The sequence below is a fragment of the Atractosteus spatula genome, chromosome 6 (assembly GCF_055471065.1).
Source record: "Atractosteus spatula isolate fAtrSpa1 chromosome 6, fAtrSpa1.hap1, whole genome shotgun sequence".
In the NCBI taxonomy this organism is placed as follows: Eukaryota; Metazoa; Chordata; class Actinopteri; order Semionotiformes; family Lepisosteidae; genus Atractosteus; species Atractosteus spatula.
The window spans coordinates 16,393,020-16,405,354 of record NC_142711.1 but is presented as its reverse complement, the minus strand read 5'-3'; the positions used below and the strand labels follow the sequence as shown (position 1 = coordinate 16,405,354).

The 12,335-nt window shown below is 50.7% G+C and overlaps 1 protein-coding gene across 2 annotated transcripts; it reads right to left on the bottom strand.

Annotated features, from left to right (window-relative positions):
* Positions 1–71: 71 nt before the first annotated feature.
* cntf (ciliary neurotrophic factor) lies at positions 72–5,373 on the bottom strand. 2 transcript variants are annotated; one of them, XM_088918870.1, is made up of 2 exons: positions 5,052–5,373; positions 72–1,245 (listed from the first exon to the last, which is right to left on the bottom strand). In XM_088918870.1, the coding sequence occupies exons 1-2, from the start codon at positions 5,172–5,174 to the stop codon at positions 733–735; spliced, it is 636 nt and encodes a 211-aa protein (XP_088774996.1). In that variant the 5' UTR covers positions 5,175–5,373; the 3' UTR covers positions 72–732. The 2 variants fall into 2 exon arrangements, with proteins under 2 accessions (XP_088774996.1, XP_088774997.1); XM_088918871.1 differs by having other exon boundaries at positions 72–1,239; positions 5,052–5,344.
* Positions 5,374–12,335: the final 6,962 nt, after the last annotated feature.

Sequence of the window (12,335 nt, the reverse complement as noted above, 5' to 3'; positions counted from 1 at the left end):
GGGAAGTCTTCACACAGAGACAGCAGGGTCAGTGACTCAAAGACTAATAATTAATGACCACAAGTAACAACTCTGTGAAACCAGATTTATTATTATCAATACCACAAAAATAAATACTTTACTATCAAACATTAGTTTTTAAAAATACTACAAATATTGTTTTTTTCAAAAACTAAGTATTTAAGTGTTCTTTTTCAGTGTATATTTTCAGCATTCTAATTTCACTCACCCGACACTCACTCCAACCTGAAACTCTCACTCTGCACTGACATACACTCACTGTGCCCCGACACATCTTCCATTCATGTTCATGTTCATGTTTCAGCATCTTGACTCACATAACTCTGCCTCTCCCCCGACACCCTCTCTCTCTCCCTCTCCCCCGACACCCTCTCTCTCTCCCTCTCCCCCGACACCCTCTCCTCTCTCCCTCTCCCCCGATGCTCTACTGATCCGCCAGGACAGCTGTTCTCCTGTGAATCAGCATGCTGATTGATTAGTGATAACTGCAGCTTCGTCATCATCAACAGGACCTCAGGACAGAGAGTCCCTGTGGAATTTACAGATGATGTCCTCAGGTGTCCCACCCCTCTCCCTAATTCTCCCCTCACAGGTGACCCTCCTCTCTACCCCATACAGGAATCCCCCTTCTCTCCTTATTTCCTCCTACAGGTGTCCCACCCCTCTCCCTATTTCCCACCACACAGGCGTCCCACCCCCCAGTCCGTGACTCTAGATCCTACGGTGCCTCAGCCTCCTCGCCAGCGCTCTCCTGCCTCCCGGGGCTCCAGAGCCCTCAGCATTCCCGCCGGTCCCAGCGCCCCCGCTCCTTAGCTCCTGGTGGGCCCTCAGCACCCAGGCGGACAGCTCACGCAGGACACAGTAACCCCGCACTTTCCGGGAAAAGCTGGAGGAGGACGAGGCAGAGGGGGAGGAGGGGGGCGCGTCTTTGTCTCCGGTGGTCACCCCGCCAGTCTCCAGCAGGAGAAGCCCCAGCCCGTCAGACAGGTCCCCCAGGCGGGAGAGAAGGGCTTCCAGTTTGGAGTGGAACGGGCCGTCCGTGGGGCTGAACTCCTCCTGCTGCTCCAGGACCACGGCCCCCAGCAGGACGTGCAGCGAGCGCAGCGCCACGGACACCAGCTTCAGGCGCTCTGAGACAGGGCCGTCCTGACCGAGGGAGGAGGAAGGGGGGACACCATCAACCCTGTCTGCAGGAAGGTCATCACCCAGATCCATCTTCTGTTTCTGGAAGAGAGAAAGGGGTAAATACAGTACAGACACACTGACTGGACACTCCAGTACATTAACACTGCACTGAGAGAGAGGGGTTAATACAGTACAGACACACTGACTGGACACTCCAGTGCATTAACACTGCACTGAGAGAGAGGGGTTAATACAGTACAGACACACTGACTGGACACTACAGGACATTAACACTGCACTGAGAGAGAGGGGTTAATACAGTACAGACACACTGACTGGACACTCCAGTACATTAACACTGCACTGAGAGAGAGAGAGGGGTTAATACAGTACAGACACACTGACTGGACACTCCAGTACATTAACACTGCACTGAGAGAGAGGGGTTAATACAGTACAGACACACTGACTGGACACTCCTGTACATTAACACTGCACTGAGAGAGAGGGGTTAATACAGTACAGACACACTGACTGGACACTACAATACATTAACACTGCACTGAGAGAGAGGGGTTAATACAGTCCAGACACACTGACTGGACACTCCAGTACATTAACACTGCACTGAGAGAGAGGGGTTAATACAGTACAGACACACTGACTGGACACTACAGGACATTAACACTGCACAGAGACAGAGGGGTTAATACAGTCCAGACACAGATGCCAGGCCTGAGGAACTGGATTTTTTCAGTTCAAACATGAAAACCAACAGCAGGAGATTTTAGTTAAACTTGCTCACACTGTGAGGAGAGCTTGTTCCCAAAGTCCCCAATTCCCCAGCTAGTGTGACAGGGCTGTGAATAATTGATCAGAGAACCCAGTGCGATCACAGCTCCTAATTCAATTAACAATCAAGGCTGTGAGCCAGGGAACATGATATTCCAACAGTGTGCACCTGGGACTGTGACAATACAGGAAATTCATCTATTTACATTTACACTATTATACTGTCCTGTATTACAGTGTAATCTGTAGTGGACAGCTGTAGGCTATAGTGTTCTGTATTACAGTGTAATCTGTAGTGGACAGCTGTAGGCTATAGTGTCCTGTATTACAGTGTAATCTGTAGTGGACGGCTGTAGGCTATACTGTCTTGTATTACAGTGTAATCTATAGTGGACAGCTGTAGGCTATACTGTCCTGTATTACAGCGTAATCTGTAGTGGACGGCTGTAGGCTATACTGTCTTGTATTACAGTGTAATCTATAGTGGACAGTTGTAGGCTATACTGTCCTGTATTACAGTGTAGTCTGCAATGGACAGCTGTAGGCTATACTGTCCTGTATTACAGTAATTTGTAGTGGACGGCTGTAGGCTATACTGTCCTGTATTACAGTGTAATCTGTAGTGGACGGCTGTAGGCTATACTGTCCTGTATTACAGCGTAATCTGTAGTGGACGGCTGTAGGCTATACTGTCCTGTATTACAGCGTAATCTGTAGTGGACGGCTGTAGGCTATACTGTCCTGTATTACAGTGTAGTCTGCAATGGACAGCTGTAGGCTATACTGTCCTGTATTACAGTGTAATCTGTAGTGGACAGCTGTAGGCTATACTGTCCTGTATTACAGCGTAATCTGTAGTGGACGGCTGTAGGCTATACTGTCCTGTATTACACTGTAATCTGTAGTGGATGGCTGTAGGCTATACTGTCCTGTATTACAGTGTAATCTGTAGTGGACGGCTGTAGGCTATACTGTCCTGTATTACAGCGTAATCTGTACTGGACGGCTGTAGGCTATACTGTCCTGTATTACAGTGTAATCTGTAGTGGACGGCTGTAGGCTATACTGTCCTGTATTACAGCGTAATCTGTAGTGGATGGCTGTAGGCTATACTGTCCTGTATTACAGCTTAATCTGTAGTGGACGGCTGTAGGCTATACTGTCCTGTATTACAGTGTAGTCTGCAATGGACAGCTGTAGGCTATACTGTCCTGTATTACAGTGTAATCTGTAGTGGACGGCTGTAGGCTATACTGTCCTGTATTACAGCGTAATCTGTAGTGGACGGCTGTAGGCTATACTGTCCTGTATTACAGCGTAATCTGTAGTGGACGGCTGTAGACTATACTGTCCTGTATTACACTGTAATCTGTAGTGGACGGCTGTAGGCTATACTGTCCTGTATTACAGTGTAGTCTGTAGTGGACGGCTGTAGGCTATACTGTCCTGTATTACAGTGTAGTCTGTAGTGGACGGCTGTAGGCTATGCTGCCTCAGCTGGGACACCAGCAGCATGGGCACGTGTGCTTGAGGCACGATTCCATCAAGCTTTCCAGGCAGCAGCCACGTTTTCGAGAGAAAGCACACCGCCAGCGAAAGCTCTTTTATGACCGCCGCACGAGGCAGGGGCCTCGCCAACCGGGAGGCCTAGTCCCACCCACAGGCCACAGTTCCCGTCAACTTTGAGGTCCGCGAGTGTGGAAACACCGAGGCTACGCCGAAACCCCTGCACTACAGCCGCGTGGAGCCTCACATCGCAGGCCCCTCTCCAGTCCGCCGCAGCCCAGCCGCCAGAATGGCAAAAACCTCCACCCGCCGCGTTGTCAGGGTAACCTTCCAGATCCCGTGGGGCAAACACCCCCGCCTGCTGAAGGCTCCCCCTCACCCTCAGCAGGCGCCCAGGTGCCACACCCAGCAACTTCAGGCCCCGCAGGGGCTGTTCCAGTGGTCCCAGCACCCCACACACCGGGCATCAGATAACTCCTGACCGATCTCAGGGTTGGGACAGCCTCTGGAGGTTCTCTGACTATCACCCGGACTGATGCCTTTTTTCCTTTTGTTGTGCATTGCGCTTATTGTGTGTGGTGTCCTTAATGGGAATCTTTTCCCACCCCCTTGTTCTCTGGTTACAACAACCAAAAAAAAGTTCTGATGTTCTGTTCCTCCTTATTCTAGGCCCACCTTTTCTGTTCAATTTGTTGTTCCTCTGCAGTGTTCCGTTGTACTTAGAAATGAGGACACTTCGTTCGGGGTGAGGGAATGGTGTAAGACACAATTCAGTAAATGTTAAAGAGTTCTGAGTTTGAAAAATAATTCAAAAGTTTCAGATGTGAGAGGGTGAAAGGTCGTCGTGACGACACAGGAACTAGAAGAGAGAGTTCGGCGGGCTGCTGAGAGAAGAGGCGTTGGAGCGAGCCGAGGAGTTAAGGTAATCGATTTGTGTGTAGCTGGTATGGTGCCGTGTATGACAAAGCCGGCAACATACAGTAACTCCTTTCCGAGGGAAAAGAGTCTTCTCCCTCCGTCTTTTATTCTTCTCCATTATAACGGCACCGGATCGTGAGGAGGAGCCGGCGGGGGGCAGTTGTTGCGCTACCGAAACGGTCCGGTGAGTGGCTATAACGCACCTGCCTACCCGAAAGAAAAACTACGCCCCCAAGGCTATACAGTATGTAGAACTAGAAAGTTCGCCGCTTACAGTACTGTATTACAGTGTAGTCTGTAATGGACAGCTGTAGGCTATACTGTCCTGTATTGCAGTGTAATCTGTAGTGGACAGTTGTAGGCTATACTGTCCTGTATTACAGTGTAATCTGTAGTGTAATCTGTACAGTGTAAACTGTACTGTATACTGTACTGGACAGAGGTATACAATACCCTGACACTCTTTTTATTGATCTAGTTGGCTGAATCGTTTGCATAAAGTCTCTGTAAATGTTCCTATAACTTCTAGGAACACGTTTTTGTAGGCTACAGGCAAGTTTTGGCCCCGGGCTGCAAATGGGGATCTCTGGGTACAGCCGCGCCGAACCGGGATCTGAACCCCGAGCCCAGCGGTCCGCCCCCGAGCCCGAACCGCGCCCGGCACTGCACTCCGGCGGGGTAAGACTCACGTATTCCTCCGTGATGTCCGTGGCCTCTCGGTACACCAGCCGGGCCAACGCGGCTGCCTTGGCGGTGCGGTCGTGGTCTCGCTGCCTCGTCCGCCTCCCGCCGGGTCCCGAAACTCCGGCCATCGGGCTCGGGGAGAGCGAGGGACAACCGAGCAGGAACGTTCAGGAGACTGGTACCGACCCACTGGAGCCTGGGGGCGGGGGAGGGTCCTGCCTAGTCCAGCAGCCGTCTGCGCTGAAGCACTCCCGAAGAGACGCGGAGTAATGACCGAACACTCCTCTCTGAGCTCTCCTGCTCCCGGTTGCAAGCACGCTCTCTCCCTCACCTCTCCCCTCCCACCGAGCCCGGAGGAGCAGCCGGAAAACCAGGCCCGGCGCTTCCTACGGGATAAGACCGGGATCGGGAAGGGTACATGGAGGGAGGGGGAGCGAGCGACAGGGAAATGAATGGAGAGAGCAAGGGCTTGTCTGAACACGTTCAGCAGCAGCAATACTAATACTACTACCGCCACTACTACTACTACTACTACTACTAATAATAATAATAACTTTAATGTCACATCAACTCCGTTTTCACAACTGAAACAGCAAGTCTACTGTCAACAGCCTTTATGATCATTGGAACTAACTGAACACAATAGGACTATACCATACTGCTGGACTACACCGACAGACTGAAGGAACTGATTCTCTTTAGTCTGAAGGGAGTGTCCCACACTGACAGACTAAAGGAACTGAGTCTCTTTAGTCAGAAGGGAGTGTCCCACACTGACAGACTGAAGAAACTGAGTCTCTTTAGTCTGAGGGCAGTGTCCCACACTGACAGACTAAAGGAACTGAGTCTCTTTAGTCTGAAAGGAGTGTCCCACACTGACAGGCTGAAGAAAGTGAGTCTCTTTAGTGTGAAGGGAGTGTCCCACACTGACAGGCTAAAGGAACTGAGTCTCTTTAGTCTGACGGCAGTGTCCCACACTGACAGGCTGAAGGAACGGAGGTCTTGAACAGGGGAGACTATGAGGGGACCTCTTTTGACGAATCCCAGTCCTTATTGAGAGGAGCAGCAGCCCCTCCCCCTGCAGGCAGACCTCCAGCGTTCCAGAATGTTGCTGCATTGTGTGCAGACAATGGGGCTGTGTGTCTACCCGCGGCATGCGGCCGAGTTCTGGAATGCCTGCCGCGGTCAGCGGGTCCTGGGGGCGGGACTGCAGTGCAATATGCTGACTGTGGGAAACAGGAAAGCACAAAGGTAACAGCAGGACAATCGTCGATGCTCCTGCACAGCTCCAGAACAGACCACTGCACTGCTAAAATCACTGGTCAAGCTACACTGTCAGAAAGTGGTCACACTGTGGAGGAGTTTTCACAGAACACTGCTCTCACTGTATTCAACACAGGTCACAGTGGGGCTGGGTGTCTTCTGAGCAAAGCAGTTTAATCAGTTGAAAGAAAGGAAGAATTGTAATGTCTGTCCACACCCCTATCCACTTCCCCATGAGAACACCCAATTTCTAGGGAATTCCCAGGAATTTCCGGTGTGTGTGTCTGTGAGGTCGTGACTGCGGACTCTGTGAAGTTTCGGTGATATTCTAACCCTTGTGAGTCAGCACAGGGGAAGGGATGGCCATGTTGAGCAAGAGTCCAGCTGACTCCCCAGATATACTATAAACACACCCTGTGTATTTCCTCTCCGCTGGTCAAGATATACTCCCTCCTGTGAGCTCCTTCCGGTTTCAACCCCCATCTCCTGACCAGAGCTCATCTCCATGACTACGGTCTCTACCGACCTCCTGACCAGAGTTCATCGCCATGACTACTGTCTCCACCCACCTCCTGACCAGGGTTCATCACCATGGCTACTGTCTCCATCCACCTCCTGACCAGAGTTCATCGCCATGACTACTGTCTCCACCCACCTCCTGACCAGGGTTCATCACCATGGCTACTGTCTCCATCCACCTCCTGACCAGAGTTCATCGCCATGACTACTGTCTCCACCCACCTCCTGACCAGGGTTCATCACCATGGCTACTGTCTCCATCCACCTCCTGACCAGAGTTCATCACCATGGCTACTGTCTCCACCCACCTCCTGACAAGGGCTCATCTCCATGGTTGCTGTCTCTGCCAACCTCTTGACCTGGCTCATCATCATGGTCACTGACTCCTCTGACCTGACTGGGGCTCATCAGAGCAGTAGAGTGGTAGAGTAGAGGTGTTTATTGCCATATGTACATAGGAATTCTTATTCACGCTGATCTCTCAAGACATGCACAGTACAGCAGACGACACAGTACGACAGTCTGCGTATTTTGTCCAGACTGACAGCAGGAAGCCTTGATTTTGACTCGGGCAGTATGGGTCTCATGGTGTAAGCTAGCAGAACCACGCAGCGTGGTGCCAGTGCGAGAGCTCAGGACTGCTAGCGACAGCGAGCCTGAGAGGAGGTGTGCGGCGGCTCTGTGCGTTTACAGCGAATAGCGAGCTCAAGCAGGCCACGCCAGGGCCTGGGAAGATTTGGAAGAGCTGTGTGAGGCAGGCTGGGCTGGCAGTGCTTTCTCCTGAGCAGCCAGCAGAGTCACTCTCAAGCAGAGTCTCTGACACTCAGTTCAATCCGAATGTCCATGGGCGAACACAACAACACGACACGACACGAACAACGGTCCCCAGCAGAGTCCAACACAACAGTAGAGCACAGTCAACACCAAAGAGTCCAACACAGCAATACAACACAAGCAACTAACAACCAGCAGCAGCAGAGTTGAGGACGACAAAGCTTCAGGAGATTATGAGATTGCAGAGTGGATGAAAGATGTCCTGAGTCTGATATTGTTACTCCTGGGGAGGAGTGTGAATTCACAGTGAAAGGGGTGAGACACACACCCCATAGTGCTCTCACCCTTCTATACTACCCTCTGTTTCCAGATCTGGTTCACCGCAGTGAATCTCCTGCTTACGCCCACTGTTCTCACCCCTCTTCCAGAGCAGCCATCTCTTTAAGGCTTGAACAGAGGAGACCACAAAGGAACCCGATACAAGTATTCAAAATACTCAAAAGAGGATTTCTTCAGAATGAGGAGTGAAACGCACACCAGAGAACACGGGTGGAAACTACAGGGAAGACCATTTAAAACTGAGAACAGGAGGTGTGTGTGGTGTCTTGATGCAGAAACATAGATAGAGACAATCAACCATCCCCATACCCTCCACACAAAGAACATGCACAGGCCCACAGGTACTGTTATACTGTACACACTGCACGAGTATCCCTGTGCTCTGGTTGAGCAGCGGACAGCCCTGGGGGAAGAAGCTGTTCAGGCATTTTTTTTTGTTCTGAGTGACTGGTAGCGTCTCCATGGGGCAGCATTTAGAACCTCAACCAGGGTGTCCTGCATGAGGAAGGTCATCGACAATCATTTCTGCTCTCTTCTTCAGTCTTCCTACAGGTCATCAATAGAGGGCAAAAGGTAGCTCGCGACGCTCTCTGCACAAGGGACAATGTGCTGCACTTTGCCTCTGGAAGAGACCTGCTCGTTCCCCAAGCTCTTAATAATATCACAGCGAATGAGAATGGGCTGGGAAACGTGGAGATCCGTCAGTTAACGCAGGATATGCAAACTCTAGTGTGCTTTCTTTGTGATGCTGATAGTATTTGCACCCCTTTGAGGGTGTTGGAGACTAGAATGGTGAAAGATGGCACCATTCCTGTGACTAACTTGTCTGTTTCTAGGGGGGATGGGTGTTGGAGGGGTTTTCCAAAAGTCGACGGCCATTTCCACTGTTTTGAGACGGTTGTATTTGAAGAAAATAAACTTCTTGTTTTGAGACTGCTGTATTCTAAGAAAATAAACTTCTTGTTTTGAGACTGTTGTATTTGAAGAAAATAATCTGTACACAATGTGTACAGTTCTTACAATGAGTACAACTCTAACGTGAAACCTCTGTCGAGGTTTTTTTAAAAGGGTGACTGTCCGTTTTCAATCAGTTCACTTGGCAAGGGGCTGTTGGGGCCCAGATCTGCCCCATGAGAGGCCCCTCCAAGCTGCGTTCTGCCCCTGAGGTTGGGAGACCCTGTCCTCCGGCTGCCTGGGCCCTCTGCTCTGTGTGGCGCTGGGCGAGAGTGTTCCTGGCGCTCCCCCAGCAGCCTCAGCGGGCGGCGCCGGCCCCTGCAGCAGGCACTGACGGGAGGCGTGCGCTGTTGTCCTTTCTGCCCCACACCGCCCTGGCGAAACACGCGTCCCAGGGGGGCAGTGCGGGGTTCCCGGTGGGCGAGGGCCCGTGGAAGACCTCTCTGGTGCACGGCCATCCAGGCGAGGGCCTTTGGCTGCCCCGCTGTCCTGAGACGGTTGAGCTGAAGATCGCTCTTGACACACCCTGCAGCCAGACGATCGTCCTCCCTCCTGCACCTGCCCTCGCCTCCAGTGCTGCTCGGACCCAGTGGGGTGCTGCCTCTCCGCAGACTTGAGCAGTGTGGCAGAGGGGGCGCAGTGCTGGGAGTACAGGAATGGGGAGAGAGCACAGCCTCGAGGTGCACCTGCGCTCACAGATGCGCCGTCTGACCAACAGGAGCCCTTCTGTCTGCGGGAGGCTGATGATCTCTGGGCAGGCGAGACTGTTTACTGTGGAGGAGGTCTGGGAGGACGGTGTCGAATGCAGAGCTAAAATCTCTTGGGTTCCCGGAGATTCCCGATGTTGCAGGATATAGTGGGGGTAAATATTAACAGCATCACCCACTGCCCTCTTGGCTCTGTATGCAAATCGTAAGGTGTGAATCTGTTGTAGTTTTGATGTATCAGAGGTTTAAAGGTTAAAGGTTTATGGCAGAAGTTAGAGCAGCTGGTCTGTAGTCATTAAAACAGGTGATTTTATCTTTCCTGGTGACAGGGATGATAAAAGAGGATTTGAAGCCGGCAGGGACCCTCACGGGCCCAAGGACTGGTTGACTACGTCTGTGAACACTGGGGAGAGCTGAGCAGCACAGTGGCTGGAGAAACTAGAGCAGCCGGCCTGGCCTTTTGGTTTGGGAAGAGCTTAAGGACTTCTTGTTTAAAGGGGAACTGCAAGGCTATTTTTGTATTTTCGGGGTTAGAAAGGATTAGCACTGATGAGTGCATTTCACACCGCAATGATAGTGAAAGTACACTGTAACGTGCAAAACCTCCAATTTACATCACAGAACAGAGGAAGTTTCCAGGTACGCACAGCAACAAGCTCTGCAATTCACAATGAGGCAACAAAACGTCCGGTAAAGTGAAGGAGCCCTGTGATGCTGTAAACAAGCAGGCTTGTGAATAAAGCGCTTTAAATTCAGTAGAAATATTGTTTTCGGTTTCAACACGGTTTTTACCGACAAATACTACTTGTTTACTCTGCAGGCAGATCGCGTTGGAACATGTCTGCAGTGAAATGTCTGCTGCACAACCTGTACTGGCTGTAATTCGCTTGTACATCACATTACACTAGTCATTGCAGTGACTAGTGAGCAGGAAGGGCTGCTTCACAGCGCTTTTCACCTGAACTTTCAACCACATGGCGACCATACAGTACTTTCACAGTAGGTCACGTTTTTGTGCTTAATTCAGAATGTGTCAAATTTTGCGATCCCATGAATGAATTTTGTTACCAAGATTTAATAACCAGTCTGAGAAATTGGGACTGCAGTTCCCCTTTTTGGGGGTACGTGGGGATGAACTGAATCATGGCTTGATCGGAGTCACCCGGTGGCATCGGGAAATTTGTGCGGTAGGCCTTCTTCATCGTGCTGAAGCAGGGATCCAGGATTTTTTCCTTCTCTAGTTAACAAACTGTTTGCATTAAGAAGATCGCAACTCGGGTGAGCATGATCGAAGTCCCCTGTCATGATGATAGGAGAGACGTTTGCTCTCTAGTTCTCTAATTTGATCCTTCACCAGTTGTGCTGAGTGCGGGTTAGCTTGAGGGCGGATATACACCCCAGCAAGAATAATGGCTGCAAACCCTCTGGGTGAAGGAAAGGGTTTTCAGTTTACACACAATAATTTCTAGGTAGGAGGGCAGTATTTGGAAAGGAGAGTGACGTCGTTGCACCCTGTCTTGTTTACATAAGCACAGTCTCCTCCACCTTCAGCTTTGTTGCTAAGGTGTGCATCGTGATCTGCCCTAGACGGCTGATGACCCAGTAGCTCCACTGATGAGTCAGGAGTAGAATAATTGGAGATTGTTTGAAGAAGCGGTTGTAGTTCGTCTATTTTGTTGCTGAGTGACCACACGCTGGAGAGAAACAGACCAGACAGCAAAGCCACATCTTCTAAACTGCACCAGAGCCCCTGAGTGTCTTCCCCATCTCCTCCAGCACACAGAGCCTGTCTGTGAGTCAGCGTCCTGTCCATCAGTCTGGGAGGTCAGGGAGCTGTCCTCGGATCTCCGCTGGTAGACATCCAGGTTCACAGCAGCGCCGAGGTCAAGGAGTTTATCCACACACTCATACACTCTCACACAGTCACAGAGATACACAGTCACACCCACTCACACAGTTACACACACTCACACAGTTACACAATCTCATACACTCTCACACAGTCACAGAGATACACAGTCACACCCACTCACACAGTTACACACACACATTCTCACACTAACACACAGTCACTCACACACACACTTTCACACAGTTACACACACATTCTCACACTAACACAGTCACTCACACTCAAACACTCTCACACTAACACACAGTCACATACACGCTCACACAATTACACACACAGTCACAGATATACACAGTCAAACACACACAGTTACACACACGCTCACATGCTTTTTCACACACTTTCACAACACTGACACACACATGCACTCACACACACTCTCACACAGATACACAGTCACACTTACACACACACACAGTAACATGCACTCACACGGATACACATTCACAGTCACAGACACTGTCACACTCTCACATGCACTCACACACACACGCACTCTCACACAGCCTGAGGAGAGACCTGGGGATTCGTCTGTTCTGCCCCTGAAGTCTCCTCGCCTGCTCTCTCTTCTTCCCTCACTTTCCTTCCCTGTTTTTCTTCTGCTCTCACTTTTCTCTCTCAGCTGTCTCATCTGGCACAGACTCTCTGTGGAGCTTCAATGCATCTTTACGCAAAGGGTGGTGGGAGAGTGGAGCAGGCAGTCCAACCATGTTGTTGAAGCCCAAACCGTGGACTCAAACAAGAAACAGTTGGATGAGATCCAAAGGGTGGTGGGAGAGTGGGACAAGCTGCCTAGCCATGTTGTTTCCTGTGGACTCATA